The sequence below is a fragment of the Micromesistius poutassou genome (genome assembly GCF_964030765.1).
Source record: "Micromesistius poutassou genome assembly, chromosome: 5".
NCBI lineage: Eukaryota > Metazoa > Chordata > Actinopteri > Gadiformes > Gadidae > Micromesistius > Micromesistius poutassou.
Genome location: NC_140275.1, coordinates 2,315,967 through 2,341,747, shown reverse-complemented (window position 1 = coordinate 2,341,747; position 25,781 = coordinate 2,315,967). Strand labels below are relative to the sequence as shown.

The 25,781-nt window shown below is 48.0% G+C and overlaps 2 protein-coding genes across 7 annotated transcripts in view; one reads left to right on the top strand and one right to left on the bottom strand.

The window, feature by feature from the left end:
* Positions 1–2,839, bottom strand: part of scarf2 (scavenger receptor class F, member 2) — a 20,383-nt gene extending 17,544 nt beyond the window's left edge. For both annotated transcript variants that reach the window (XM_084467769.1, XM_084467770.1), the window contains exons 1-2: positions 2,485–2,839; positions 8–66 (exon numbers count right to left, since the gene is read on the bottom strand). In XM_084467769.1, the coding sequence (XP_084323895.1) occupies positions 8–66; positions 2,485–2,594 (169 nt within the window). In that variant the 5' untranslated portion in view covers positions 2,595–2,839. The remainder of the gene's footprint in view (positions 1–7; positions 67–2,484) is intronic.
* Positions 2,840–4,329: 1,490 nt separating this feature from the next.
* prodhb (proline dehydrogenase (oxidase) 1b) lies at positions 4,330–21,272 on the top strand. 5 transcript variants are annotated; one of them, XM_084468707.1, is made up of 15 exons: positions 4,330–4,836; positions 5,971–6,182; positions 8,164–8,198; positions 8,287–8,436; positions 9,142–9,206; positions 9,383–9,499; positions 10,141–10,214; positions 10,912–10,993; positions 12,571–12,663; positions 14,572–14,718; positions 15,560–15,735; positions 16,822–16,920; positions 18,069–18,157; positions 18,932–19,126; positions 19,179–21,272. In XM_084468707.1, exons 1-14 carry the CDS (start codon positions 4,519–4,521, stop codon positions 19,120–19,122), a joined length of 1,848 nt encoding a protein of 615 aa, XP_084324833.1. In that variant the 5' UTR covers positions 4,330–4,518; the 3' UTR covers positions 19,123–19,126; positions 19,179–21,272. The 5 variants fall into 5 exon arrangements, with proteins under 5 accessions (XP_084324833.1, XP_084324830.1, XP_084324832.1 ...); XM_084468704.1 differs by lacking the exon at positions 19,179–21,272 and adding an exon at positions 18,387–18,724 and having other exon boundaries at positions 18,932–19,020; XM_084468706.1 differs by having other exon boundaries at positions 18,932–21,272.
* The last annotated feature ends 4,509 nt before the right edge of the window (positions 21,273–25,781 follow it).

The following is a 25,781-nucleotide window of genomic DNA, read 5'->3' as shown; positions in this document are numbered from 1 at the left end:
TACATACGTGTCAGGCATTCGTCCGCCAGCTGGCCCCATCCACTACAGCATGTAAGACCCGGAGCCCTGGAATGGAGGTTCACACAGACGGTTACAAACACAAATAAAGACGACTATAAACACATATACATGTGAGTTTGAACAGCATAAACCTTGAAGAGCCGTGAAGAAAACCCCAGCCCAGCGCTATATCTCATCGTTCTCACTGATGTAGCTGTAAAGGACTAGAGGCCAGGGGAATGCAAGGCATTCCATACTACAGTGAGTACACTGAGCCCATCCCCGGTTAATATCCCATCCATAACCGCCCTGTCTTTCATAATGGCCTTGCCCTTTAGCACGGCCCGCTTGCCGGGATGCCACCGACAAACATTAAACGTTGAGCTGAAGATGAAGCAGGTTTTAACAACAGGTGCCTGCAGCTGGCGGAGCCAGGGCTGATAAGCATGCGAGTGGAGGAGTGGGGTCTGGATGAGCAACGGGGTTTGGAAGCCAAGTTTGGATCCGTGGGGAGAGAGGACAAATGTGTCTCCACTCCTCCTAAGCCTTTGACCTCTGGCGGGCCCCCGCAACACTTCAGCTTCCTCTCTGGTATCTTCAGACAGCAGTCTTCCTCCAGTCCTCCGGCCAGGGAGCAGGAAGCAATAATGGAGGAGGGGGGGCATGTAATAATAATAATAATAATAATAATTACGAGCATAACCTCTGGGAGTTTCACGTACAAGGAAGAGTTATACTTACTTAGCTTAGTCAATGTGTTTGTTTTCCCTGCTGTTTGTTGGAATGTCCTCTGTGATGGTTACCATAAAACCATTAAAACTAACCCAAAACAAACAACTAACTATTCAGAACAATCAACTGGCACCCAAAATAATGAACTAGCTCACCAATAACTATTATCTATCTAACCCAGAACAATCAGCTAGCTAACCCAGAACAATGAACTAATAACAAAGAACAATCAACCAGCTAACCAAGAACCATCAAACACCTATCTGAGGACACATCCAAGGTTCTCCTGGCCTTGACGTCATGGCTTGGGGAAAACCCTGGTTCATCTTTGATTTATTCATCAAGCATTAACTCTGCATTGTGTTGAGGACCAGATTTATTTTTAAAAAGCAATTAAGCAGTTGTGTGTGTACGTGTTTGTGTGTCGTCATCACCGCCATCATTGTGTCTTTCATTATTGTCCTGCTCTAAATGAATCAACTTCCAGTGCATTCAAGAGCTGTACTTATGGCTGCACTCCTTCCACAACCATGTGTTTGGCGTCAACAACAAAAGCATCACATCAATAAATATGTTTGGACTTCCACACACTGTGAGAAAGTATGGGACGGAGGGAGACAGTACTGACGAAACCACTTCCATGACGTACAGACCGAAAGAGAGTGGAGAGGCTAAACGAATGCATGTGTTGCTGAAGAATGAAAGGAACTTGTAAACATGTAGGTAATGTGTGACATCATCCCACACACCTTATATGGACAAGGTCAACACAATTTAAATAGTTTATAACCAAGTCTTAAAATACAGACACATGGTGTTTAAAACTCACTTTTTTTCCACCCCACATATTCTAAAGGGGTATTGGATCCAGGCCAACTTTCTAGTGGTCGTGCTTGAGTTGGCCTACATATATGTTTCAGACCGTGTGTGAGTGAGGTCAAACTGCAGGAACAAGGAGCTCTTTCATATAGCATGAGCACATGATTTCTATCACAGCTCCATCATCACATGTCTGCTGCAGAGGGTAAGGCAATATACCAGCGACATGAACAACGTTGTACTAGATCCAAAACTGATCCAGGGGCAAACTGTCAAAACACAATCATTTAGTATTTTCCAATACTAACCAAGCGACCGATATGATCGTTGATGGGGTTGAGAGGTCAAAACCATCAATGTGTAGTGAGATTGTACACTTTAGATGGCATTTGGAAGCGGTTTACACTCTTTAAAGGAAAAATCGAAGTGAATGCAGTAAACAATCCGAACGACACGTGCCAGTAACAGTTACAACACCAGTATCACCAGTATCACGATCCTGAAACATTGTATGGAAATATGTTTTTTTCTATAACGTCGAAACATGTGTCCATAACACAGGTGGCCCAATCAAACCCCCTCCTGTGTGGAAGTTCATTTCCAAAAGGTAGGTCAGGCCTACATCACAAACAGTTGATCGACAGATGTTGCAAGTTCTCCGAGGGTCACTTCTAGCGCCCCCTGTGGTGAAATGTAACCAATGGGCTCCGTGCACATCTGGATGACCGCTTTCTTAACCCCCACCCGCCCCCCCCTCCCCTTCCATTGCTAGAACCAAGTTGCAGAGAAAGCATGTTATCAGGTCAAATAAACAGCATAACGACCTCTTCAAAGCCTCTATAACCATCCTTCCACCGTTTTAGCGCGTAAACCTGGCTCTTGTAAAAAATGATGGTCTAGTAAGCCTGCATTTGCAGATGGGCAAACACTTACCCTGGTGGCTTGCATACATTCCTGCCCCTCGGATTGAGTTCTTGGCCAAAACAGGAGCAAAGAAAGAAAGAAACCAGCGCAACAAATGCCAAAGAGTTGTTCAATGCCATTGTACATAAGGATGCATCCTCCTAGTGGCCCCTATGGCTCCAGCGGCGAGGCTTCTCTATTGTGCGGCAAGCGGGAGGTTTGTGCGCTAAATCCAGCGGTGCTGGTGATGCAGCCTACCATGGAGTTCACTTCATGAATCAAATATAATCCGCGTTCAAAAGAAGAAAGTAGATGTGCCACCCAGTGCGTCATCGACGCACCCAAGGTCCAAAATAAAGTGTCCAAAAAACGATTACGCAACAGGTTCCCGATCTTCTCATTCCCACCGAACCAGGGTTGCAAAGGGGAATGCGTTGAGGAGAAGCTCCCTTAGTGCGACATCAACTCCTTAAAGATTGCTCAAAGGGAAGGAAAAAAAAGTCGCTGTGTCGTAAACCCGACGCGTCTAAACATCCCGCACCGAAAAAAGTTAGATTTCAACCGGAAAAGTCCTCACTACGTCAGAAAGGTTGTGATGGACCTAAAGCTGTGATTTGGGGTCCTTTCTTGGCCGCTCTCTGAGGAGAGGGGTTTAATCCGTAACTTTGGGTCGTCTCTGGCGCTCTCAGGAGTGGCAGAAGGGAAATTCCTGATTTGTTACTCTATCCTTGGCCACCGTTAGGGCAGGCTGAGAGAGGACCCTGGACTGTAGCGTTATCCCGGTCTGCCGTAATGCACATCCGGTCTCTTCGTTATACAACCCGTGTGCGTTCATTTACCGTCCCCTGGGGCGAAAATAATGATAACAAGACAAGAAGAACAACAACGATAATAATTTTCAACGAATATTCTGATAACGCAAAACCTGAAACATGTAACAGAAACGGATATCGCTGATACCGGAAGTCCCTCCCTCTACCTGCTAAACCCATGTAACTGAATGATCCACCCACTCTTTCTCGCCAGTAACGCGTATTGTACGCATCTCGTCCCAGGCGTTCCGTCGTGAGACGAGAGGGGATCGAGGCAGCCGCGGCTGAGCTTTGAGCGCCATGCGTGGCGGACAAATGGACGTGGCCTGCGTTCAACGGGAGACTTATGTAGGCCTACACTATCTGGTCGTATAGATCTTGATATTGAATGCAATGCGGTTGGTGGATGTGAATGGTTTGAATATACAATAAAACAAATACAGGTACAATACAATCAGACTATCAAGGTCCCAATTATGACATTTAGATCATTAGACGAAATCCTCCTCCTCACCATCATCATCATCATCATCATCATCATCATTATCATTATCATCATCATCATCATCATCCTCCTCCTCCTCCTCTCAGGAATGTCATCATCCTAACAAGCAGAAATTAGGCTAGAGCTAAACGCCTTAACCCGTTTATTGTTGTATTCCAGTAGACTTTCGAAACGACAATTTTCTGTTTTGTCAAAGTTATTTTCATATAAGGAATATGGATGGTTGTGGGGTCGCAAGAAATGACTATGTAGGACAATGGCTCCCTCGTGTGGTCAATATGAAATCATCCCAAATGCATAGGTCTGTCATGGTATGCAAACACGGTGTACATTTAGTTTGTAGGCCTATGTTTTTGTGTTTTATGATATAAACAGGCCTGAATAGGTTTTACTTCAATGTATTCTGTCTTCTCTGTGGATGCCATGTGAATTGGGTATCAATATTATATATGAAAATGATTTGTGACCCTATTCCACTTTCTAGATGACTTGACGTGTGGGCTCACGTCACGCGCGTTTGTTATTGTTTGTTATTTCTACGTCATCGAATCTCCCGCGTCACACTTGCAGGCGCACGTCGACATTCGGTCTGTTTTGAAAGCGGTGCCTTTTAAATGTGATTATTTGGGTTAAAAAAAAGGGACAGCAGGCTACTAAAAAACACCTGAACCCGCACGGACCCGTGTCCGAGTTCAGACCTTCAAGTTGCACTTTGAGTCTGTGTGTCCGTGTGACCTCCACAGTATAATGTGGTATGTTGTGAAGACGCGGCCGGGGCTGGCCCGGACCGGGTTCAACTTGGGACCAAATTTGAAAAGACTGAAGGCAATGCGACTAGGCTCCAGCGTCGCTGCGACCGGAGCCGAGCGGGACACCGCGCGTCCTGAGCCGCCGTGGGAGCGACCCTCCCGGCGGGGTAGAGGCGACGCACGGCCCGCTGGGGTCTCCGTGGACTTCGAACAGACACGGGAGGCGTACAAGAGCAAGGACTCGTTAGAGCTCCTCAGGAGTCTGGTGGTGTTTAAGCTCTGCTCCTATGACATCCTCGTGGATAAGAATAAAGAGGTAACCATTATTATGGATTGTTGTTATGGTGCAGGTGTGGTTTAAGATGTAGGCCTACTTGCAAGTTCATTCAAATTACAACTGGTAAAAGCCTTCCTGAATAGTTTTATTTATTATATAAAGTATTATTTATATAGGGCAGATTTATGAACCGCAGAAGCCAGTAAGCTGTGGTTTGGTATTGACTGCAAACAAACAACACACTGCCTGCAAGATGCCAGGAACCTAATTAGTCCAACTCAAAAGCTCCCTAAATAGAGGCCTCTTTCACTCCTCAGGCCTTCTTTAAAAGTTATCTTAGTGTTCTTCTTTCCAAGTTTTTTTTTCCCTTTAGTCAAGTTCGTCTGTATACACTTGTATCACATTACAAGCTGCTCTATTTTCAGAATGGAATTATCCATTCCAGCAATAGAGTCCCGCCCATGTTTTGGAAGCCATGAGGTGGACTCTAGTCCAGGTCCACACTTAGAAGTCGATCCCACAGAGAGCTACATAATACATGAGCGGACACAGATACTTTTAATTTAGCTGTGTGTGTGTGTGTGTGTGTGTGTGTGTGTGTGTGTGTGTGGACGGCAGGTTGAGTTTCTTCCTTGCACAGATTCCCAGACAAGCCAATTTCGCTCTTATTAAGAGCACACGAAATCCCCAGAATCTATGGGCCCATTAAAGAGGCGGTTTAATTATTCCGGGGAGAGAGAGGAGCAGTGGCGGCATCATTTAGGCCTTAAGTGGAAGAATGGAAGCCATGCAGGCCCACGGTCGCATCTGGGCTAGTCTAGTGAATTGGAAAGTATATCAATGTACAATTGCTTTCACCTGGATATTTCACTAAACAGCTTTAAATCTTAAGATTGATTTACCCACAAAACCTCCTTCCCTTCTCTCCGCTTCCTCCTTTTTAATATATATTTTTAAATGTATGCTCTTATTCAATTATTTTATTTTGTGTTCACTCTGTAAAGCGTATTTGAGCATTTAGAAAAGCGCTATATAAATCAAATGTATTATTATTGTTATTTTTATTAAATCAGTAGCTACTCCCGAACATTCTGCTGGGAGCCATTTTAGAATATAGGAAATGCAGGTATTTGACCGTCGTTTATTATTGATGTTCTCCCCGGCCTCCTCCAGATAATGGACCTGGGTAAGAAGGTTATGGGCCAGCGGGCCTTTGAGCAGCTGATGAAGATGACGTTCTACGGTCAGTTTGTGGCGGGGGAGGACCACCGAGCCATCAGGCCCCTGCTGCAGAAGAACCAGGCGTTCGGAGTGGGCTCGGTGCTGGACTACAGCGTGGAGGAGGACCTCGGCCCGGAGGAGCAGAACCAGGAGGAGCAGCTGCAGTAAGCATGTTGCCATTGGCGTTGTGAAGAAGGACTAGATGTTCTAACAATATGTATCTTCAGAATCACACTGTAATATGTAACAGTGCAGTGTGGTTCTGAAGAAGATGGATGTTGTTGTAACGATATGTATTAGCTTCAGAACCATACTGTTATATATTATTGTGGTTCTGAAGAAGATGGATGTTCTAACTATGTATTAGCTTCAGAATCATACTGTTATATATTAGTGTGGTTCTGAAGAAGATGCATTTTGTTACAATATGTATTATCCTCAGTCAGAACCATACTGTAATATATAACAGTGTGGTCTGCACCCATGCAAAACACTATCCACCCCCACCCTTGCATGATCCTTGCACTTTTTGGGTTGTATCTTCACCGGCGAATGCATCAATTTTAAGTTACTTTGGAGTAAAGAAAGCGTCAGCCAAATAAATGTCCTGTCATGTAATGGGACAAACCAATATGCACCCGCTCCACAAGCAACATAGAAACCACTCAGTCTACCCGTTTCTTACACCGAGATGAGAGGTCCATCTCATAGGTCCTGAAATAGTCCATCCTGTTAGGATAGTAATCAGCAACCTGTCAACACCGTCTGTGCTTTGTACCGAGGAAATATTACCGACACCATGGTGTGAAGTACCTCCACCCAGGCAGCTTATCTAGTGTAAATGCACTGCCTCTTATCACACATACAGATCTCCAACTCTTGGAGGTCAGATATGGTAACCTAGATAAAATTTCTGTTAACTTAACCATTATCAAATCCACAGAAACGTATTTTAGAGCCGATTCATAGAGTCCAAAAGTGGTTATTCTTTCATACCTATTCTGTATTACCTCCATGTGAATAATGTCTCCCAATCTCAACAAAGCGTCAGGTTAGACTTCAGATATTGACTTGGTGTCTGCTTTTCAACCACTGAAAGATCCTCATTCAGACAGGCTTTCTCCCAGCCAACACAGGCCTTCCAGACAGACAGACAGGAAGTGAGCTTGATCCCGGACGGCCGGGTCTGACAGGCACTTCAGCGCTCTGTCAAGATACCAGAGACATGAGCCAGCGCCTGACAGCAAAACACAGAGGTTAAAAGGATTCTCGCGAACGTCGCTGAAGGTGATCCTGATAGGGGAATCCCTGTCTGTGAGATCCCACGCTCCACTGATTCTAGATTGCAGCAACAAACACATGCATAGGCTTCAGTCGCCCCTGAAGGGGAACCAATCGCATACATGAATAACTTCCTGTGTTCCATTTCCAGACTTTTTGCGAACCCGTGCCAGCCTTTTATCTTGGCTGCCTCTGCACATGTGTGCTACTGTCCCCCCTGACAGATGGGGGTCCAGAGGCTAGCTGGCAGTGTTCAGGGAGGGCACCACTCTATAAAAGAGGCTAGTACAGAGCTTCTCTAGGGTTAGCACACCTCGGCGGTCCTTGGCTAGCCATGAATGCTGTGGTATTTTTTATCATCATAGCGATACACAGGTTCTCTATTATAGCGGCGGGAACAGGCTGTGATAGACAAAACAAACAGAGCATTGTTGCATAATGCCCTGGCACAGGACTGCAGTTGTTGGGTGCACAACTACATTTAGTTGCATGACCTGTATCAGATTTATGGCTCGCTCCCATGTATTTCTGGCAATCATTAACTGGTCTCTCTGTAGGGTCTTTACCTAGAGCAGCACTACCTGCAACGCAAAGCACATTGAGAAGCGTATTTTAATCTGGTTGAATACAATGTTTTAGATCATGTAATTATGCCAATCATGAACACAATCAAAATGCCCGTGCACTTTGCTTATCGTCTCCTCATAACAAGCAAAGCTCCTCCCTGCATCCCTGTGACTCATTGCCAGAATGTCTTTGTTTACACCCTCTATTTCCACAAGCTATAGATGTGTGGATCCGCTATGTCAGCCTGAGTTCAACTGAAAACCATTCCTATTTTTATGTTTCACTCTTTTTTTTCAGCCCATACGTTTCCACCGAGGGGAAGACTAACGTGGGTAAGTTTCCCCGTGTTGTCCTCGATATTGCCGGGACATGATGTAATTTGAAGTAACTGCCAATGCAAATGTGCTCCTGGGCCCCCAGGGGCCGACCACAGACAAGGCAGACACGAAATGAACACGCAGTTTGGAGAGCGTCGCGGGGGATCCCCTGAAGCCGCCACGTATTTATACGCTGATGAAGCCAAGTGCGATCGCAACGTGGAGACCTTCCTCGAGTGCATCCGAGCATCTGGTGAGCTAGACAATAGCACGCTGCTATACTGTCAACACCAGCACAAAGCGACGCCTGTACGGCACACACACCTTCACCGATTACCTCCGTGCCATAGTGTGGGTGCAGGGCAGCGTAGCTGAGGTTGAAGCGTGTTAAAGGTCCCATGACATGCCCCCAGGTGTGGTGTGATTAGCCGTTACAAGCCGGATGTGTGACAGATAGATGAGCAACGTTTGTTACAGTCCACTGGGTAGGCTGGTAGACTGATCTATCCAGCACACATCTAGGTGGACACGCCCACCTGTGATGTCGCAACAGACATATTTACAAAACGGCTTGTAACAGCTAATCACACCACACCTGGTGGCATGTCATGGGACCTTTAAGACTCCCAGCAGAAAGGTTCTCGGTTTCATCCCAGACGTCTGCAGCCCAGCCCACATCCCAGCATCCTTGAGCGAGGTGCCCTGTCACGCGTCACCGCTCCTCCGTGACATGCGCCTGATGAGTTCACAGGGAGTTGAAGCCTCTGCTACAGGAGTGAACAGCAGGCGCAGTCAATCCTACTCTCTGGCAGTCACCAAACACAGACGGGCTTTACTTTATAAAGAGAGGGTGGGTCAGGAGATGTGTTTCATTACCCCCCCACATGTGATATGACAGTGGTGCCTGGTGGCGGTGCGGCGGTTGATGAATCAGATGCTAAGTGTGAGTGGGTCCTAGGTGGGGGCGCCCTGGAAGGCTTCTCCGCCATCAAGATGACGGCGCTCGCTCGGCCTCAGTTCCTGGTAAGTGCAGCGAGAGAGGATTTAAAAAGCCTCTGTGATGCATGCGATGGGTTGTGTTGACATGTGCTGAGGAAGGCCTGTCTGTCCTGTCCTCTCAACTTCCCCCCAAACGCATGCACACACACACACACACACACACACACGCACACACACGCACACTTTAATTCCTTCTTAAGCTCCGGCTCTCCGAGATTCTGGTGAAATGGCGCAGATTCTTCAGCTTTCTGGCGGCTCAGCAAGGAAACGGCAACAGGGAGGCCTTGGAGCAAAAGCTGGAGCTCAAACTACTGCAGGTCAGCGCTTTCTCCCCATCTGCCAGTGTGTACATCAGGCTCGGGTTGCAGCAGAGTAGTATGGAGGAAATCTGATCAGTTTTCCTTCCACTTGTTAGTGGACTCTAACAATAAGTGCTCGTTGATGCCCATCGCAGCACGTTTTTCTCAGATCAGTCTGACAGTCGGACCACAATCCTGTCGAAAGCCTTTTTTTAGATGTTTTCAATGCCAGCACCAATCAGTGCTCAGGAGGGAGTTCATTTCACCACGGACAATGAGTGCCGCAGTCTCCCGAAAAAAAAAACAATGGAAGCAACTCGAGTCAATTTTGGCAATATACGGCGTCATCAAAACCGTTTTATCCCAAATAGCCTATGTTAAAATAGTTTTTGTTCCGCCAATTAGAATATGTTTTTGCTTTGCTTCCAGTAATCTATTACCGGAGTCTTCTGAGCACAGCGAGGCGGCGGCCATCATCGGAAATCAATTACTGTCCAGACAAGGCCAGACAGATTTTCGTTGCAAAACCCAAAAAGTGCGAATCGGGCCGGTCTCGCGAGGCTCAGCAGTTGGGGCGGTATCGTAGCGGGTTTGTTTTGGGATAAGGGCCGGCTGATGATGTGCATTACCAGAGGCTTGCTCTGTTTTCATTTATTCAGGAGTTTCTCACCAGATTGGGAGCAGAGGGGGACGTCCAGGGCTGGTTCACCGACACCATGCAGAGCTTGTCTGGGTAATTACATCCACGGCTATCTTAACCCCCCAGGAGGGAGATATGTACCCTGTGAGATGTGTACATTAACAGCAGATGTCTCCCCCCTACCAAGTCCCTCGGTGTGGACACACAGGCTAAACACACTCCCACTCACTTCCTGCACTCGTTCATCACACTGTAGTTGAATACACAGAGGGTGCATTGCTAATTCCGGATTCTTCTTTGTACCTGGACATGAAATATTTCCTAAATATTTCCTTTTGAAACAGTGGGTAGTTTCCTTCATGATCAGGCTTTCGTGATATTTGTATGAATGGCTTAAACAACAGCATATTTATATTTTGACCATTTTGATAACATCATTATTAAACAATTATTTCATTTATATCTTTCCTGCATACAATCAGTTAAAAATGATTTACTGGTTGCATGTTGTATGATGTTATGTCTGTATGATGATTACAAAATATACAGTATATTTTTTGTGACCGGTATTATTAAATTATAATAATAATTTATTAAATATTACCTTACTTGTATGATTTTTTAAATATGAGTTTATAGTTTTATATATAATTATTTAAGTTATCAGTTGTTTCCCAATTAAAACATGACATGAATGACCTTCATGAAGAAGCTGTCATCACTCACAAACAAAAATATGAATTAGCTCGACCTCTGCGATGCTGCCCTGTGTTTTATCCTGTGTCTTCAGCACCATAGACATGCTAGACTGGGACAGCCTGATCCACAGCAGAGCCAACACGGCCCACCTGCTGGTCGTCCCAGACGTGGAGGTGCGTACGGGGTCAAAGCAGGAAAACAAAAAGGGAAATTGTGAATTCACTAATTACTAATTAAAAATGTAACAACAAATGGGTTCTTGCAGGGGTCTGGGAAGAACAAGCACGTAGAAATATCTTCTTCATTTCCATGTCAAAACAAATAATCATCACCAGAAACAGTGACAATGTTTTACACATGAGTTCAGGGTGCTAACTAAAATATGAAATTACTTTCACCCATTTAACAAAATAAATGCTTAATTTATGAGCGTTGTTGTTTAAGGCTATTTTACTTCTTTCACCTGCTTAAATAATCAGTGGTTGGAATTATTGATGGGTTTAAATTCAACAGCGTTAAATAAGTAATCCACACTGGGATGAGTCCTGGGCATCTGAGGCTGTAGTCCTCACTGCTGTGGTGGTTGTGGTCTGGTGTGGTGGTGTGGTGGCTGTGGTCTGGTGTGGTGGTGTGATGGCTGTGGTCTGGTGTGGTGGTGTGGTGGCTGTGGTCTGGTGTGGTGGTGTGGTGGCTGTGGTCTGGTGTGGTGGTGTGGTGGCTGTGGTCTGGTGTGGTGGCTGTGGTCTGGTGTGGTGGCTGTGGTCTGGTGTGGTGGTGTGGTGGCTGTGGTCTGGTGTGGTGGTGTGGTGGCTGTGGTCTGGTGTGGTGGTGTGGTGGCTGTGGTCTGGTGTGGTGGTGTGGTGGCTGTGGTCTGGTGTGGTGGCTGTGGTCTGGTGTGGTGGCTGTGGTCTGGTGTGGTGGTGTGGTGGCTGTGGTCTGGTGTGGTGGCTGTGGTCTGGTGTGGTGGTGTGGTGGCTGTGGTCTGGTGTGATGGCTGTGGTCTGGTGTGGTGGTGTGGTGGCTGTGGTCTGGTGTGGTGGTGTGGTGGCTGTGGTCTGGTGTGGTGGTGTGGTGGCTGTGGTCTGGTGTGGTGGTGTGGTGGCTGTGGTCTGGTGTGGTGGTGTGGTGGCTGTGGTCTGGTGTGGTGGCTGTGGTCTGGTGTGGTGGTGTGGTGGCTGTGGTCTGGTGTGGTGGTGTGGTGGCTGTGGTCTGGTGTGGTGGTGTGGTGGCTGTGGTCTGGTGTGGTGGTGTGGTGGTGTGGTGGCTGTGGTCTGGTGTGGTGGTATGGTGGCTGTGGTCTGGTGTGGTGGTGTGGTGGTGTGGTGGCTGTGGTCTGGTGTGGTGGCTGTGGTCTGGTGTGGTGGTGTGGTGGCTGTGGTCTGGTGTGGTGGTGTGGTGGCTGTGGTCTGGTGTGGTGGTGTGGTGGCTGTGGTCTGGTGTGGTGGTGTGGTGGCTGTGGTCTGGTGTGGTGGCTGTGGTCTGGTGTGGTGGTGTGGTGGCTGTGGTCTGGTGTGGTGGCTGTGGTCTGGTGTGGTGGTATGGTGGCTGTGGTCTGGTGTGGTGGTGTGGTGGCTGTGGTCTGGTGTGGTGGCTGTGGTCTGGTGTGGTGGTGTGGTGGCTGTGGTCTGGTGTGGTGGCTGTGGTCTGGTGTGGTGGTGTGGTGGCTGTGGTCTGGTGTGGTGGCTGTGGTCTGGTGTGGTGGTGTGGTGGCTGTGGTCTGGTGTGGTGGCTGTGGTCTGTGGTTGTCCAGAAAGGGGAGCTGGTGCCTCTGTTGGACCGCTTCACGGCTGAGGAGGAGCAGCAGATGCAGAGGATCCTGCAGCGCATGGATGTGTTGGCTAAGGTATGTTTAGTTCTGCTCCATCAGACACAGACACTGCTAGACTCACCGCATGCCAGGGGGGGCCGGACCCCTGCTCCACGAGGAAAACACACGCAGTAGGAATAACATGGGCTGATTATAGGACTGGTAATGGTAATGGTATGTTGGATTTATAACGCGCTGTTTCAAAGCAACCCTGAAGAGGCTTTACAGGAAAAACAGAAGACAAGGAATAAGGATAGAGAGATAAAAAGTTCTGCTATAACAAAGTAGGACTGCTGGATCAGAGGTTCTGCTATAACACAGTAGAACTGCTGGATCAGAAGTTCTACTATAACATAGTGCTGTTTGATCATAAGTTCTGCCATGGTATAGTAGGACTGCTGGATCATTGGTTCTGCTATAACATAGTAGGACGGCTGGATCTGAAATTAGTTAAGTATAAGCAGCATTGAGTCCAGTCGTCCGTGGGTTCTGCAGACGTGCAGTGGTAACACCTCTTGTAAACACATTCAGCGTGTCACTCTCCATCCATCAAGCCTACCCCGTCCACGACAGACTGTCACTCAGCAGAGACAAGTCCGCTGCAGGGGCATTCACAAGTCTGAGCGATGCAAGAGACGCCAATGAAATGCAGAACGCAGGGACCCACAATCCATATAGCTGTTTATTTATTGGTATCATTTCATTTGTTTCACCGCACCCCATGTAATTGCATGTATGGCACGCAGGTGATTATTTCTTTAGCGTCCCTGGGGACGTTACTGTCAGAATAGATTCAGTATATCACCCTTAATGCATTCAGCGGTGGACTGCGGTAGAAGCACTGCTCACTGTAGCGTGGAGCTCATTTGTTCTTAAAGTATTATTTTCCTAAGTGAAGTGTGGGGTATCTGAGGATGTCGAATGTTTTCTCTCACCATTTGACATTTATTCCACACTAAATGCTAATGCAGAGTATCTGGTATTGATTTATTCAAAAAGCAAAAAGCCCATAAATCCAGAGTGGCATGTTAATACCAGAGGTGGATACACAAACACACACAAAAGCTGCACGATGAATCATGTGCCACCTTCCACCCTACTATACTTTAACAGCTCCTTTCTCGACCTGCTGTAAAGCCGTTTGTGATAGCAGTGAGTGAGCGCGCTCGTCGCCATTGTCAACCGCAGTAGTGATGAACACTTCTGAGCAAACAATACTTCATAAAGTGCTGGGAGGAACAGACACAGCGCTAATCTACACAACACATTGGAGGAGCCCGCGACAGCGACAGCTTCCAAGCGGTCCCCGACGGCGGCGGCGGCGGCGGCGGCGGCGTCGATGCAGATGATCCCTCTACTACTTGATGTGGCGCTCCCGGCTCGTGTGCGTTTCACTGATGGAGTGTTATTGTTGGGCTCGGCTCTATCTACGCTGGCGCAGCCCGTGTTCAACGCTTCAGTCACCCCGCGAGTTATGAGGGTTATTATTATATCTTAATTTAAAGTGTTTGCACAGAGGAGAGATTTAGTGTCTCGGTCCGTGGTACTTCAGTTAACATGACGCCATCGTTCAACAACAGAAACATGGCCGTCCCTGTGGGTAATACAAAGCACCCCTCTTCTCATGATTAACCCTGATGCCCTGTCGCTTGTGTCTGTGTGTGTGTGTGTGTGTGTATGTGTCTGCCTGCTTATTTGTGTGTGTGTGTGTGTGTGTGTGCTTATTTGTGTGTGTGTGTGTGTGTGTGTGTGTGTGTCTGTCTGCCTGCTTATTTGTGTGTGTGTGTGTGTGTGTGTGTGTGTGTCTGCCTGCATATTTGTGTGTGTGACTACTTGTGTGTCTGCTTATTTGTGTGTGTGTCTGCTTGTGTGTGTCTGCTTATTTGTGTGTGTGTGTGTGTGTGTGTGTGTGTTTGTGTGTGTGTGTGTGTGTGTGTGTGTTAGCATGCAGAGGAGAACGGCGTTCGCCTGATGGTGGACGCAGAGCAGACCTACCTCCAGCCGGCCATCAGCTATCTGACCCTGGAGATGCAGAGGGTCTACAACGGCCAGAAGCCCCTCATCCTCAACACCTACCAGTGCTACCTCAAGGTCACTACCCTAGTACACCTAATAGTGGCACCTCAAGGTCACGATTCACTACCGTAGTACACCTAATAGTGCTACCTCAAGGTCACTACCCTAGTACACCTAATTGTGTGTTCACACCAAAAGACATATTTTTCGCCTGGTTGCGCTGTCGCCAAAGTTTTGTCGCACAACATCTTTTGCCCGCCAACGGTGCTTTATGCCAATTCATTCTCATCAACCATGGCCGAGATAACCACCATTGCATTTCTTTACCTGTTGTGGAAGAGGGAGAGACGTTGGAATGCCAGTCATTTATATGTTCATAATATCATCCGGAGGCCGGAGGCCGTGATATTATATATATCGTATATATTATATTATATAATATCATATAATATTATATATAGAGCTCCGGGAGTTGCAAACGGCAACAATCACTTTCTCCTCCAAGCTGCGGTTCACTGTGGAGTGCAGGGAACGGTTGGCCCGGCCGGTTGAATGCTGTTTGATTGATGATTGGCTTGATTGGCTGTTTTACGTTATGTCACCCAGGGACTGAGTCGCGCTGCAAATCCTCGTGAACGCGCTCGCACGGGACAGGGCAAAATGTTGCGCCGTCAATCAAATCTTGCCGCAGGTTTTTCTAGCGACAGATTTCGCCCGATTTGCGTCTCTACGTTGACTTTGTATGGAATCGTGTCGGCCATAAAAATAACATTGAATTGAACTGATATCAAGCATGAATTACATGTTGAGTTGAATTCAATTCTTCATGTACTTTATGCTTTATATCAATTAAATTAAATTCTTCATGTACTTCATGCTTTTTATCGGTTGAATTCCCTTCCCTCCCCCTCTTCAGGAGGCGTTCACCAGCGTGAGCGTGGACCTGGAGCGCTCGCGGCGGCAGGGCTGGTGCCTGGGGGCCAAGGTGGTGCGGGGGGCCTACATGCACCAGGAGAGGGAGCGGGCCGGGCTGCTGGGCTACGAGGACCCCATCCAGCCGGACTACCAGGCAACCAATCGGATGTACCACAGGTGGGAGGCTGGGCGGGGCCTTTAACTGTCCGTCTGTCCGTAGTCCTGATTGAGAAGATGACGTGATCCTCTGGATTAAATCCATATGTGATATATGAAACACGCTCTATTGATAAAGTACACTTCTGATCTGTTATCGATTGTTAATCATATATGCTTCGCTTGAAGCCACCGATGTAATGTGCTGTCACCACAATGTATTGATGAAGAACTCATCTGATCTCTTTATTGGTTATTAATCAGATAAGCTTTGCTTGAAGCCACCGACATAATACATAATATGTTGCCAGCAGGGTGAGAAGTTCAGACATCCGGGAGGAACTCGGATTAGAGCCGGTGCTCCTCTGCTTAGAAAGGAGTCAGTTGAGGTGGTTCGGGCATCTGGTAAGGATGCCCACTGGACGCCTCCCTTGGGAGGTGTTCCAGGCACGACCAGTGGGGAGGAGACCCCGGGGAAGACCCAGGACTAGGTGGAGAGATTATATCTCAACACTGGCCTGGGAACGCCTGGGGACCCCCCCGTCAGAGCTGGTCAATGTGGCCCGGGAAAGGGAAGTCTGGGGCCCCCTGCTTGAGCTGCTGCCCCCGCGACCCGACCCCGGATAAGCGGATGACGATGAGGATGATAAGGATGTTGCCAGCACAATGTAGTGATAAAGGACACATCGAATCTGTTATTGATTATTAATTATAGATATTCAGGTCTTGGATATTGTCCCAAAACTCCTCCTATACCAGGATCCTCTTAGATGGATGGTATATTTATTGGGTCTGAACTGTACTCATTAGCTGTGTTTCATCAATACTCTTTTCCAATGCTCTGCCATTAGCTCGAGACAAAGACATCACAAGTTCCATGAAAGAAGTTCAGGCGGCCATCTTAGTACTTCTTGACCAAACATTCCATTATCATCGACTTGTGTTATTATTGTAATGAGATGAACTTGACTTGGAATGTGTGTTAGACAATCATGTGACACCCTCCAATGGCAACTGTGGTGTGTGTGTGTGTGTGTGTGTGTGTGTGTGTGTGTGTGTGTGTGTGTGTGTGTGTGTGTGTGTGTGTGTGCGTGTGTGTGTGTGTAGGTGTCTGAACCTCCTTCTGGAGGAGATCTCACTCAACAGGAAGGCCAATGTGATGGTGGCGAGTCACAACGAGGACACCGTGAGACACACACTGAGGAGGTAACACACACGCTAAGGATGATACACCACACAAACCCACACACACACACACACACACACACACACACACATACACACACACTAAGGATGATACACACACACAAACCCCCCCCCCCCACACACACACACACACACACACACACACCTACACACACACACACACACACACACACACACACACACACACACACACCTACACACACACACACACACACACACACACACACACACACACACACACACACACACACACACCTACACACACACACACACACACACACACACACACACACACACACACACACACACACACGCACACTGAGGAAGTAACACCACACACACACACACACACACACACACACACACTCATTCCGCATCCATCTTCAAAGCGCGTGTGAGAGTGCGATGCAGAGAGAGAGGTTTCCTCTGTGTGAACAGTCGGCTTCTGAGACAGAGCCACGCTGGGCCTACTTCATTACCAGTCTGATTCAGAGCTCTCGCCCTTCTATCATTGAACGGACTTTAGACCATTATCCAGTGCTGATAGTGCTCTCCACGGCCGTGGCTGCAGCCTGAAGCCTGCGGGTGAGTGTTCTCACCGGTTCTCGTCGACCGTCCCTCGGCTCCAGCAGGCCGCGGCGGCGGGGAGCGTCCTGTGCCCTTTGTGTAAACAGATGACATTTTTTTATCTGGATACAAACTCAATGAAAGAAAGGTTGTGGAACATTTCTCTCGATTAAACCGGGGCTATCGATATGGTTTTGAATCCACCTGAGAAACACACTTTGTTTCATCCGCATTCCTCTCCTCGTGATGGAATCAACAATGTAACTTGCTGCTCCTGCTACGTTCCGACATCTGAGAGAATACACAAACCTGTACATAAATATATAAATCTCGCTCGGTTCCGTGTTTTTCCCTATCCTGTCTTGTATTATTAAACTCACATCTCTCTTACTCAAACCACCGGGTTCCCACTGGTTTCGTGGAGATCTTTCCTCTGTAATTCTCCACTCGCTTACTTTTCCTGGCGTTTCCTGTTAAACCTTATCGCCTCCCTGCGGTCGCTCTCTGCCGCCCTCTGCCGCCCTCTGGCTCCCCTTCTCCCTGAAGCGCTACAGGGTTTAAAACTTTGTTTCCCCCCCCAGGATGAATGAGCTAGGCCTGGCTCCAGCGGAGGGGAAGGTCTCCTTCGGCCAGCTACTTGGCATGTGCGACCAGATCAGCTTCCCACTGGGTAAGCCTGAAGATAGATTGACCCACACATGCCTACACAGCAGACACACGCACGCTCACTTTCGTCCGCCAACACATCCCCATAAAGACAGAGCCATCCGTGGCTGACCTTAAGCTATTCACCGCGCTGTGATTGATTATTCGTTTGTCTGGCACCGGTTGGATTGGCTTATTTTTTTTTTCTAACTTTTTTTCCAATTACGCTGTCTGACTCGCGATGGTTACTGTAGCGCATCGCAGGTACCGCCGGTTACTGACCTTTCAGTGCGGGCCGTCTGCATCGACAAACTGTCTACACAAACTCATGCCCTGGGCGCTGCTCTTTCATCACGGGTCGTGGCTTCGGGACCAGACACGAGCCGACGGGCAGCCATCCTCGGCGGAGGAGTCGGTGAGCCCGACAGCTGATCCACGGGGGACGCTGGAGAACGCCGGCGTCCGTGACGGTTGGTCGGCGTTGCTTTGTTTCATCGCCGGCAGAGAGCAGGGCGCCCCGCGGCTCTGTGGTGCTGCTTCGCCCGACTCACAAAACCGAGGTCTCTTCCTTTGAGACGCCCACAGAGGGAGGGTAAAAGGTTTCTCTGTGTGGTCCGACTCAGTGGGTTCACCTTTTAAACTGTCCTTTTATCCCGCAGCCTCCCAGAGCCTCCACGAGATACGGTGCTTATAGCCAACAACTCCATCCTTTTTATACTAGACCGCCTCACTAATACTTTCTCCCTTCTCTCCTTTTTACTTCTCTCTTCCCTCCACTCCCACGCTTCTCGCGCCGCAGGACAGGCGGGCTTCCCGGTCTACAAGTACGTCCCCTACGGGCCCGTGAACGAAGTGATGCCCTACCTGTCCCGGAGGGCCCAGGAGAACCGGGGCTTCATGAAGGGAGCCGAGTGGGAGAGGCAGCTGCTGCTCAAGGAGCTGAAACGCCGGCTGGCCTCCGGGGAGATCTTCCACCAGCCGGTCTTCTAGAGAGGTCTTCTGCAGGTGTCTTCTGGAGGGGTCTTCTGGAGAGGTCTTCTAGAGAGGTCTTCTAGAGAGGTCTTCTGCAGGTGTCTTCTGGAGGGGTCTTCTGGAGAGGTCTTCTAGAAAGGTCTTCTACAGAGCTCTTCTAGAGAAATCTTCTAGAGAGGTCAGCTAGAGAGGTATTCTAGAGAGGTATTCGAGAGCAATCTTTGAGAGAGTTTTTCTAAAGATGGAATGGAATTATTCTAGAGAAGCCTTCTAGAAAGTTCTTCTGGAGTTTTTTAGAGAGTTATTCAAGGGAGTTCTTCTGGAGAGGTCTTCCGGAGAGGTCTTCTAGAGCCGCAGAGAAGAACAGACAGAGAGGGAGAGAAGACAGAGAGGGGAGATGGACAGAGAGATAATATGTCATCTGTTTATGATATGTGTGTGTGTGTGTGTGTGTGTGTGTGTGGCTCCTCTGTATATATTTGCATCATCCCTTGCATCCAAACACATGAATCCCTCTCAGTGTCTCGGCTCCCATCTTTTGTATGCATATATATTTTCGTTCCCATCATTTCCTCTCTGCAGCTGATTCCTGTTCTGCCCTCATCTGTCCTGCTTTGACCCGTCTCAGCGTCACGTCCTCCACCCTCACCCTCCCCCTTCCTCCCCCCTGTGTGTGTGTCATCTTCCCCCTCCGCCCGCCGCTGCCTCAGCATCTCTGAGGCGTATCTCACCCCATGTTTCATCCCCTCCCCTCGTATCCATCATGATGGCGTCTTTACTAGCCCAAAAGGACGGTGTAAACTGTCAATAGGGGACAGAATGGGGGACGCCTCTTTTTATCACTCCATTTATCTTACGCGTGTGGACAGCGGGAATAAAACCAATAACAAGCCTGAGTTAAATGGCTGTAAAGAAAGCATCAATATTCCTCAGAGTTTAATATGGGTGCCAGTTAGGGATAGTTACACAGAGAGATTAAACTTTACCGTTCGTTGAAAGGTGGTGTCTGCCGTCTGGAAATCAATATCAAGGTTTTTATTTGGCTGCAAACATCACCAGCCTTTTGTTCTGTGACGGTGATGTCTTTATTTTACAAGGGGACTGTATCCCTGGTCTAGGTGGGTCGCACACAACGTTAATTGAATGAAGTTAACGAGAGTGACCGAGTTCAGTTCCCGTTAAGCTCTCCAGAGCTGGGGAAACCACCAGACCGCCTGATACGTACACACTACATTTACATTCACATTCAGGGCATTTAGCAGACGCTTTCATCCAAAGCGACTTACAATAAGGACATTTGTCAGAAGAAAGAGACAATATATCACTGTCGGTATAAGTAAGCACCAACAATTGTTAAATTGACCCATTCCCCGTATGCAACAAAGATAGCTGGGATAAGATGCTACACAATGCTAAGTACTATTTCTAAGTGCAAGGACGTACCTGACCCTAACATACAATAAGTGAGTAAGAGGGGTGTGGGGGGTTAAGGGGGGAGACTATGCAGAGTCTAGTGCCCCTTTTCCACCGACAGGTACGCTTCGGACCCAGCACGCCTCAGCCCAGTAGTGAGGGTGCGGTATAGCCCAGCTCAGTTACGGCTCGCCTTTCCATCGCCATCAGTACCCTTATGGTAGGGCGGGGTTTAAGGCGGACAGCGATAGCCGTTGGTGGCAGCTGACCCCGCACCCTCTGGTGGAAATGCGCCATAGGTGAACTCTACACTCTACTACAGGACATATACCATGACGCAAAGGGGGAGAAGGAGTGGACAAACTAGTTGTGTGTGTTGTTTCTAGGAACATGGAGCTCAGGATGTTGTTCCTTCAGTACGCTTGAGAAGCCAAGGCCAATATTAGCTCCATGTTTATTGTGTTTTGCATCTGGGGCTTTTACTAGTTCTAAATCGTCCAATTAGGTTGCATTAACTTTCTATTGATTATGTAAACTTGTTTTAGCAGTAGGTTCTTTGTTCACTGCTGTGATGTACTGAAAATGTTTCTTAAACTAAAGATGATGAACTAAAGAATACTTGGTTGTATCTGACTTTCTCATGAATTATTATAGCACTAAATGATAGGCTTACTAATATTTCTCGATTTCATTCAATTATTCATAGAAAAATGTCCACGTACTAATCCCCTTCTATTTTTCTTTGTTTCCACTGCTGGGTTAGTAGTCGTTTCTCCTTCTATACCCCACGCTACATGAGTATTGATATGCAGTCAGCAAATCCAGTCAAAAAAACATTCAAGCCTAACGATAATGATGGCTGTGTCTTCTCCTTCCAGCAGCCGTCACTGTGTCAACCCACTTTTAATTACCCTCCCTGAGCTGCCCTCATTGAGATCACAGCGCCCCCAATGCATTAATCATGACTTCAAAAAACGCACAGCAACCCGGCTGAGCGTTCTGACGTCAAGGTTCCGCTCGGCTGTCATGTGTTCATTTGATCCTCGCTTCGACGGAGAGGGAGGTCTGCAGGTCTGTCCACAAAGGCCTTGACCGCCGTTACTGTGTGCAGCGTCAAGCATCGGTTTCGGCGAACACCGCACCTTTCTGTTTTTATACCCAAGTCAGCCCAAATCAGAGGCGTCCTCACGGCCGTTGTGAGCGTGGCCACCACCACCGGCGCCGGATGGTCTTATGGATTCAGCCACGGCTAGTTTACCTCAGCTAATGAATATTGACACTGATATCCACACGCGCTGTCTCTCTATTCTGCTCTTATGACACACAGAGACTGGGGAAGTATTACCCCCCCCACCCCCACACACACACACTGAGGAGACACACACTGAGGAGGTAACAACACACACAGACACACGCACACTGAGGAGACACACACTGAGGAGGTAACAACACACACAGACACACGCACACTGAGGAGACACACACTGAGGAGGTAACAACACACACAGACACACGCACACTGAGGAGACACGCACAGACACAGACACAGACACACACACACACACACACACTGAGGAGGTAATACCCCCCCCCCACCCCACACACACACACACACACACCCACGTCATACGCGTGTCGTAACGCGTGTGTGGTTGGGTGTGCAGCGCCAACGAGAGTGAACTGTATCAGTGCTATACGAGTCTAGCTCCGAGCAGTGAGACCGCGACCCGGATGGGTGGGCCCCAGGAGACAGACCTGCAGAGGACAGAGAGGTCTGGCTCTGAACCCAGTCTGTTAGTTATCAGGCACACGGACACACAATAGAAGTGCTTTGTCTTTGAGCAGACCGCGAGTTTGCGTGTCTTATTTCGGAGGGCGATTACTGGCAGACCAATAAAGAAACGGGACAATGGGTAAGCCAGAGCGCGGCCATTTAGTATTCATCTACAATATGTGTATTTTTATCATGCCAAGCCTGAAGGCAGGAAGGCAGGGAGAGACTCACTCCTTGGGGGACAGCGTTATTGGCCTGTTCTTTATGAAGGTTTAAGGACATTCAAGAACTTTATCTTTGCTGCATTGTGAAGGAAACGTATCTTTGGTGGCCAAATAATTGCTTTTCAACAACATTGTTTTTTTTTTTTGCCAAAATTAGACAATGGGGCCATTAATCTGTGAAAAGAAAATAAACCATGGAACCCTCATTTCACTCAGTGTTCATCATGCTGACCCAGCAGTGGGCAACCTTCCCGAACATCATCCATTACACCGCCGCCAAAGACTTTATGAACTTCATGGGTTTGGGAACTATTTCGGTATGCTTCGGTATGCTCTTTTGCTCCATCCCCCAAGCAGAAACACAAATATTGTTTCATTTGCGATCTTACGTTTTAATTTAGTTTCGAAGCCTCTATTATGTACGTCATCCATCAGTAGCTTCAGAAACACGAAGGAATGAAGACGACATCGTCCTCGACAGACTTGGGCCGCGTCTTGGTGCACTGAGGGGAAGCGAAGCGTAAACAATGGAGATGTACGGCGCGACAGATGGGCCCGCGATGACAGGTCCCACCGGTCTGATGACAAGAGAGAACAATCAGGCTCAACGCTGGGCAACGACAGACAGACAGACAGATAGAGGGAGAGACGGATAGAGAGGGAGAGACGGAGAGAGGTAGACAGAGGGGGAAACAGGGAGAGACAGACAGAGGGAGAGACGGAGAGAGGTAGAGGGAGAAATAGAAGGAAGAACAGACAGATAGAGGGAGAGACGGAGAGAGGTAGACAGGGGGAAACAGGGAGAGACAGACAGAGGGAGAGACGGAGAGAGGTAGAGGGAGAAATAGAAGGAAGAACAGACAGATAGAGGGAGAGACGGAGAGAGGTAGACAGGGGGAAACAGGGAGAGACAGACAGAGGGAGAGACGGAGAGAGGTAGATAGAGGGAGAAATAGAGGGAAGAACAGACAGATAGAAGGAGAAACGGAAAGAGGTAGACAGAGGGGGAAACAGGGAGAGACAGAGAGAGAGTGAGACAAAGAGGTAGACAGTGAGAGAGAGGGAGACAGAGACAGCGAGAGGGAGTCAGAGAGGGAGCCAGAGACAGTGAAAGAGAGATAGACAGCGAGAGAGAGAGAGAGATCACAATCTGCTTTAGATTTTTATGATCTTAGTGTCACCGGGCAGAATTTAATTCTTACTGGTCTGAATTAAATCATGACTAGTAAGAATGAGAATTTGAGATATCTATGTTTAAATTCTTATAAAGTCTTACAAAGTCAACTTCTGTATTCTGTGCACATACCTGAAACCACCTCGTCAGTTTTGACAGAGTATGTAGTGTGTGTGTGTGTCTGTGTGTCTGTGTGTGTGTGTGCATCTGTCTGTGTGTGTTTGTGTGTGTGTTTGCATCTGTGTGTGTGCATCTCTGTGTGTGTGTGTCTGTGTGTGTGTGTGTGTGTGTGTGTGTGTGTGCATCTGTCTGTGTGTGTTTGCGTCTGTGTGTGTGTGTAAGCGAGAATAAATAAAACAACACCTTGGTTGTCACACACACCAAAGCTTCACAGAAAGTGGTGTCTGTGGCTGTTGTGGCGGCCTTTCAGCCGGAGATCCTCCCATTGGTCGCTGGGCGTCCAATCAGATCCTCCCATTGGTTGCTGGGCGTCCTATCAGATCCTCCACCTGGTTGCTGGGCATCCAATCAGATCCTCCCACCGGTCGCTGGGGGTCTGGGCCCACAGGTGCCAGACTGGCAGGGTGGGCTGACACCCACCCAGGGTATAATATATTCACGGGCGTCACGCACCCCTGGAATTAATTGCTTTTTTCCCTTCAGTCAGTAGGTCATTACTGAATGAATTGTGTTCCTGGTAATTTCATTTGGAGACGACGGAAGTCGGCCCGGCAAAATTAATAACACGCACGACCCTGACCGGAGTATACCTGCTATTTCCGTCATGCCCTTAAAGTTACTGAGGGAAAATGGATCAGAAAGTGTGTCTCGATTGACTCAGTTTTCCATCACACACACACACATACACACACACACACACACACACACACACACACACACACACGCACACGCACACGCACACACACACACTCACTCGGCAGTAATCGCATGCCAGTGGCGTAGCGCCAGCTAAAGTGCAGTAAGCTGCTTCTATCTTAAGGAAACGCTTCCCTTTGAAATTGGTAAGCAGGGCGCGCTGATTGAAGCCCTGCAGAGAAAAACATATATATATATATATAGATATATAGTATAAATATGTGTGTGCGTGTGTGTGTACATGTGTGCGTGCATGTGTGTACATGTCTGCATGCGTGTGTGTGTACACGTGCCTGAGTGTTTGTAGATGCATCAGTGCATGTGTGGAGTTAATTCGCGGTGGAAGAATGCAGTCGCGTGTGTAATTGAACAGAGCACACAGTTTGACACGCTGATTGTCTAAACTTCAGACAATCATCATTAAATTCACCCTTTAGAGTCTACAGGGTGAATATATCTGATCACAGGGAGGGGGGTTCTCAGTCTCATGTGCAACCTGCTCATCAAGTCACATTTTAAATGAGAGTGACTCATCCCTCAAGTCAGGGCGGAGGTTTGGTGGAGGAGAGAGGAGAGGAGGTTTCCTGCAACGATCAGGTAGCGACAAACACACTATGTTATGTATATTATGTAGCCTGGCTATTGCCAGACCAAGCTCAATCGTAGATTGCACGTTGGTCTGGGGAGGCTGCTGTCATTTTCTTCAACACACGGGCCTAGTTCAACTGACTGTACGCAATTTGCTGCTTGCTGTCACTTCCCTGTCGTCATTGTGTTAACCCAGCCAATAGCGCGCCAGGGGGAGAAGCTAGCTTGGTGATTGGCTCCTGCAAAAACTTATCGGAAGCATAAAGAAATGTATTGCTCTTCTCCAGACCCTTCTGCAGGGCGAATTCAAATCTCCGGCAGAACGGGCTGGGGATACCCAGTCTATATGTTATGTGGAATATAATCATAACCTGAGCCTGTGCATATCCTGCATAAAACCGTATGTGCAATGAGATACTCTGGGGTAAAACCTACGCAGAAGATCAAATCAAAAGTATTTAGTTGAGAGCAACTGGGGGCAGACCCAGGTCCTAAACAAATCCAGGGTGCAGACAGCGGTAAACAAACAAACAGAAGAGATGCAGACCTTAAGGGAGCCTGTAGCCCGTACATCAACATGCACACACAAGCACTCAGCCGGCGCCTAGCACTCTACCAGGGAAGGAAA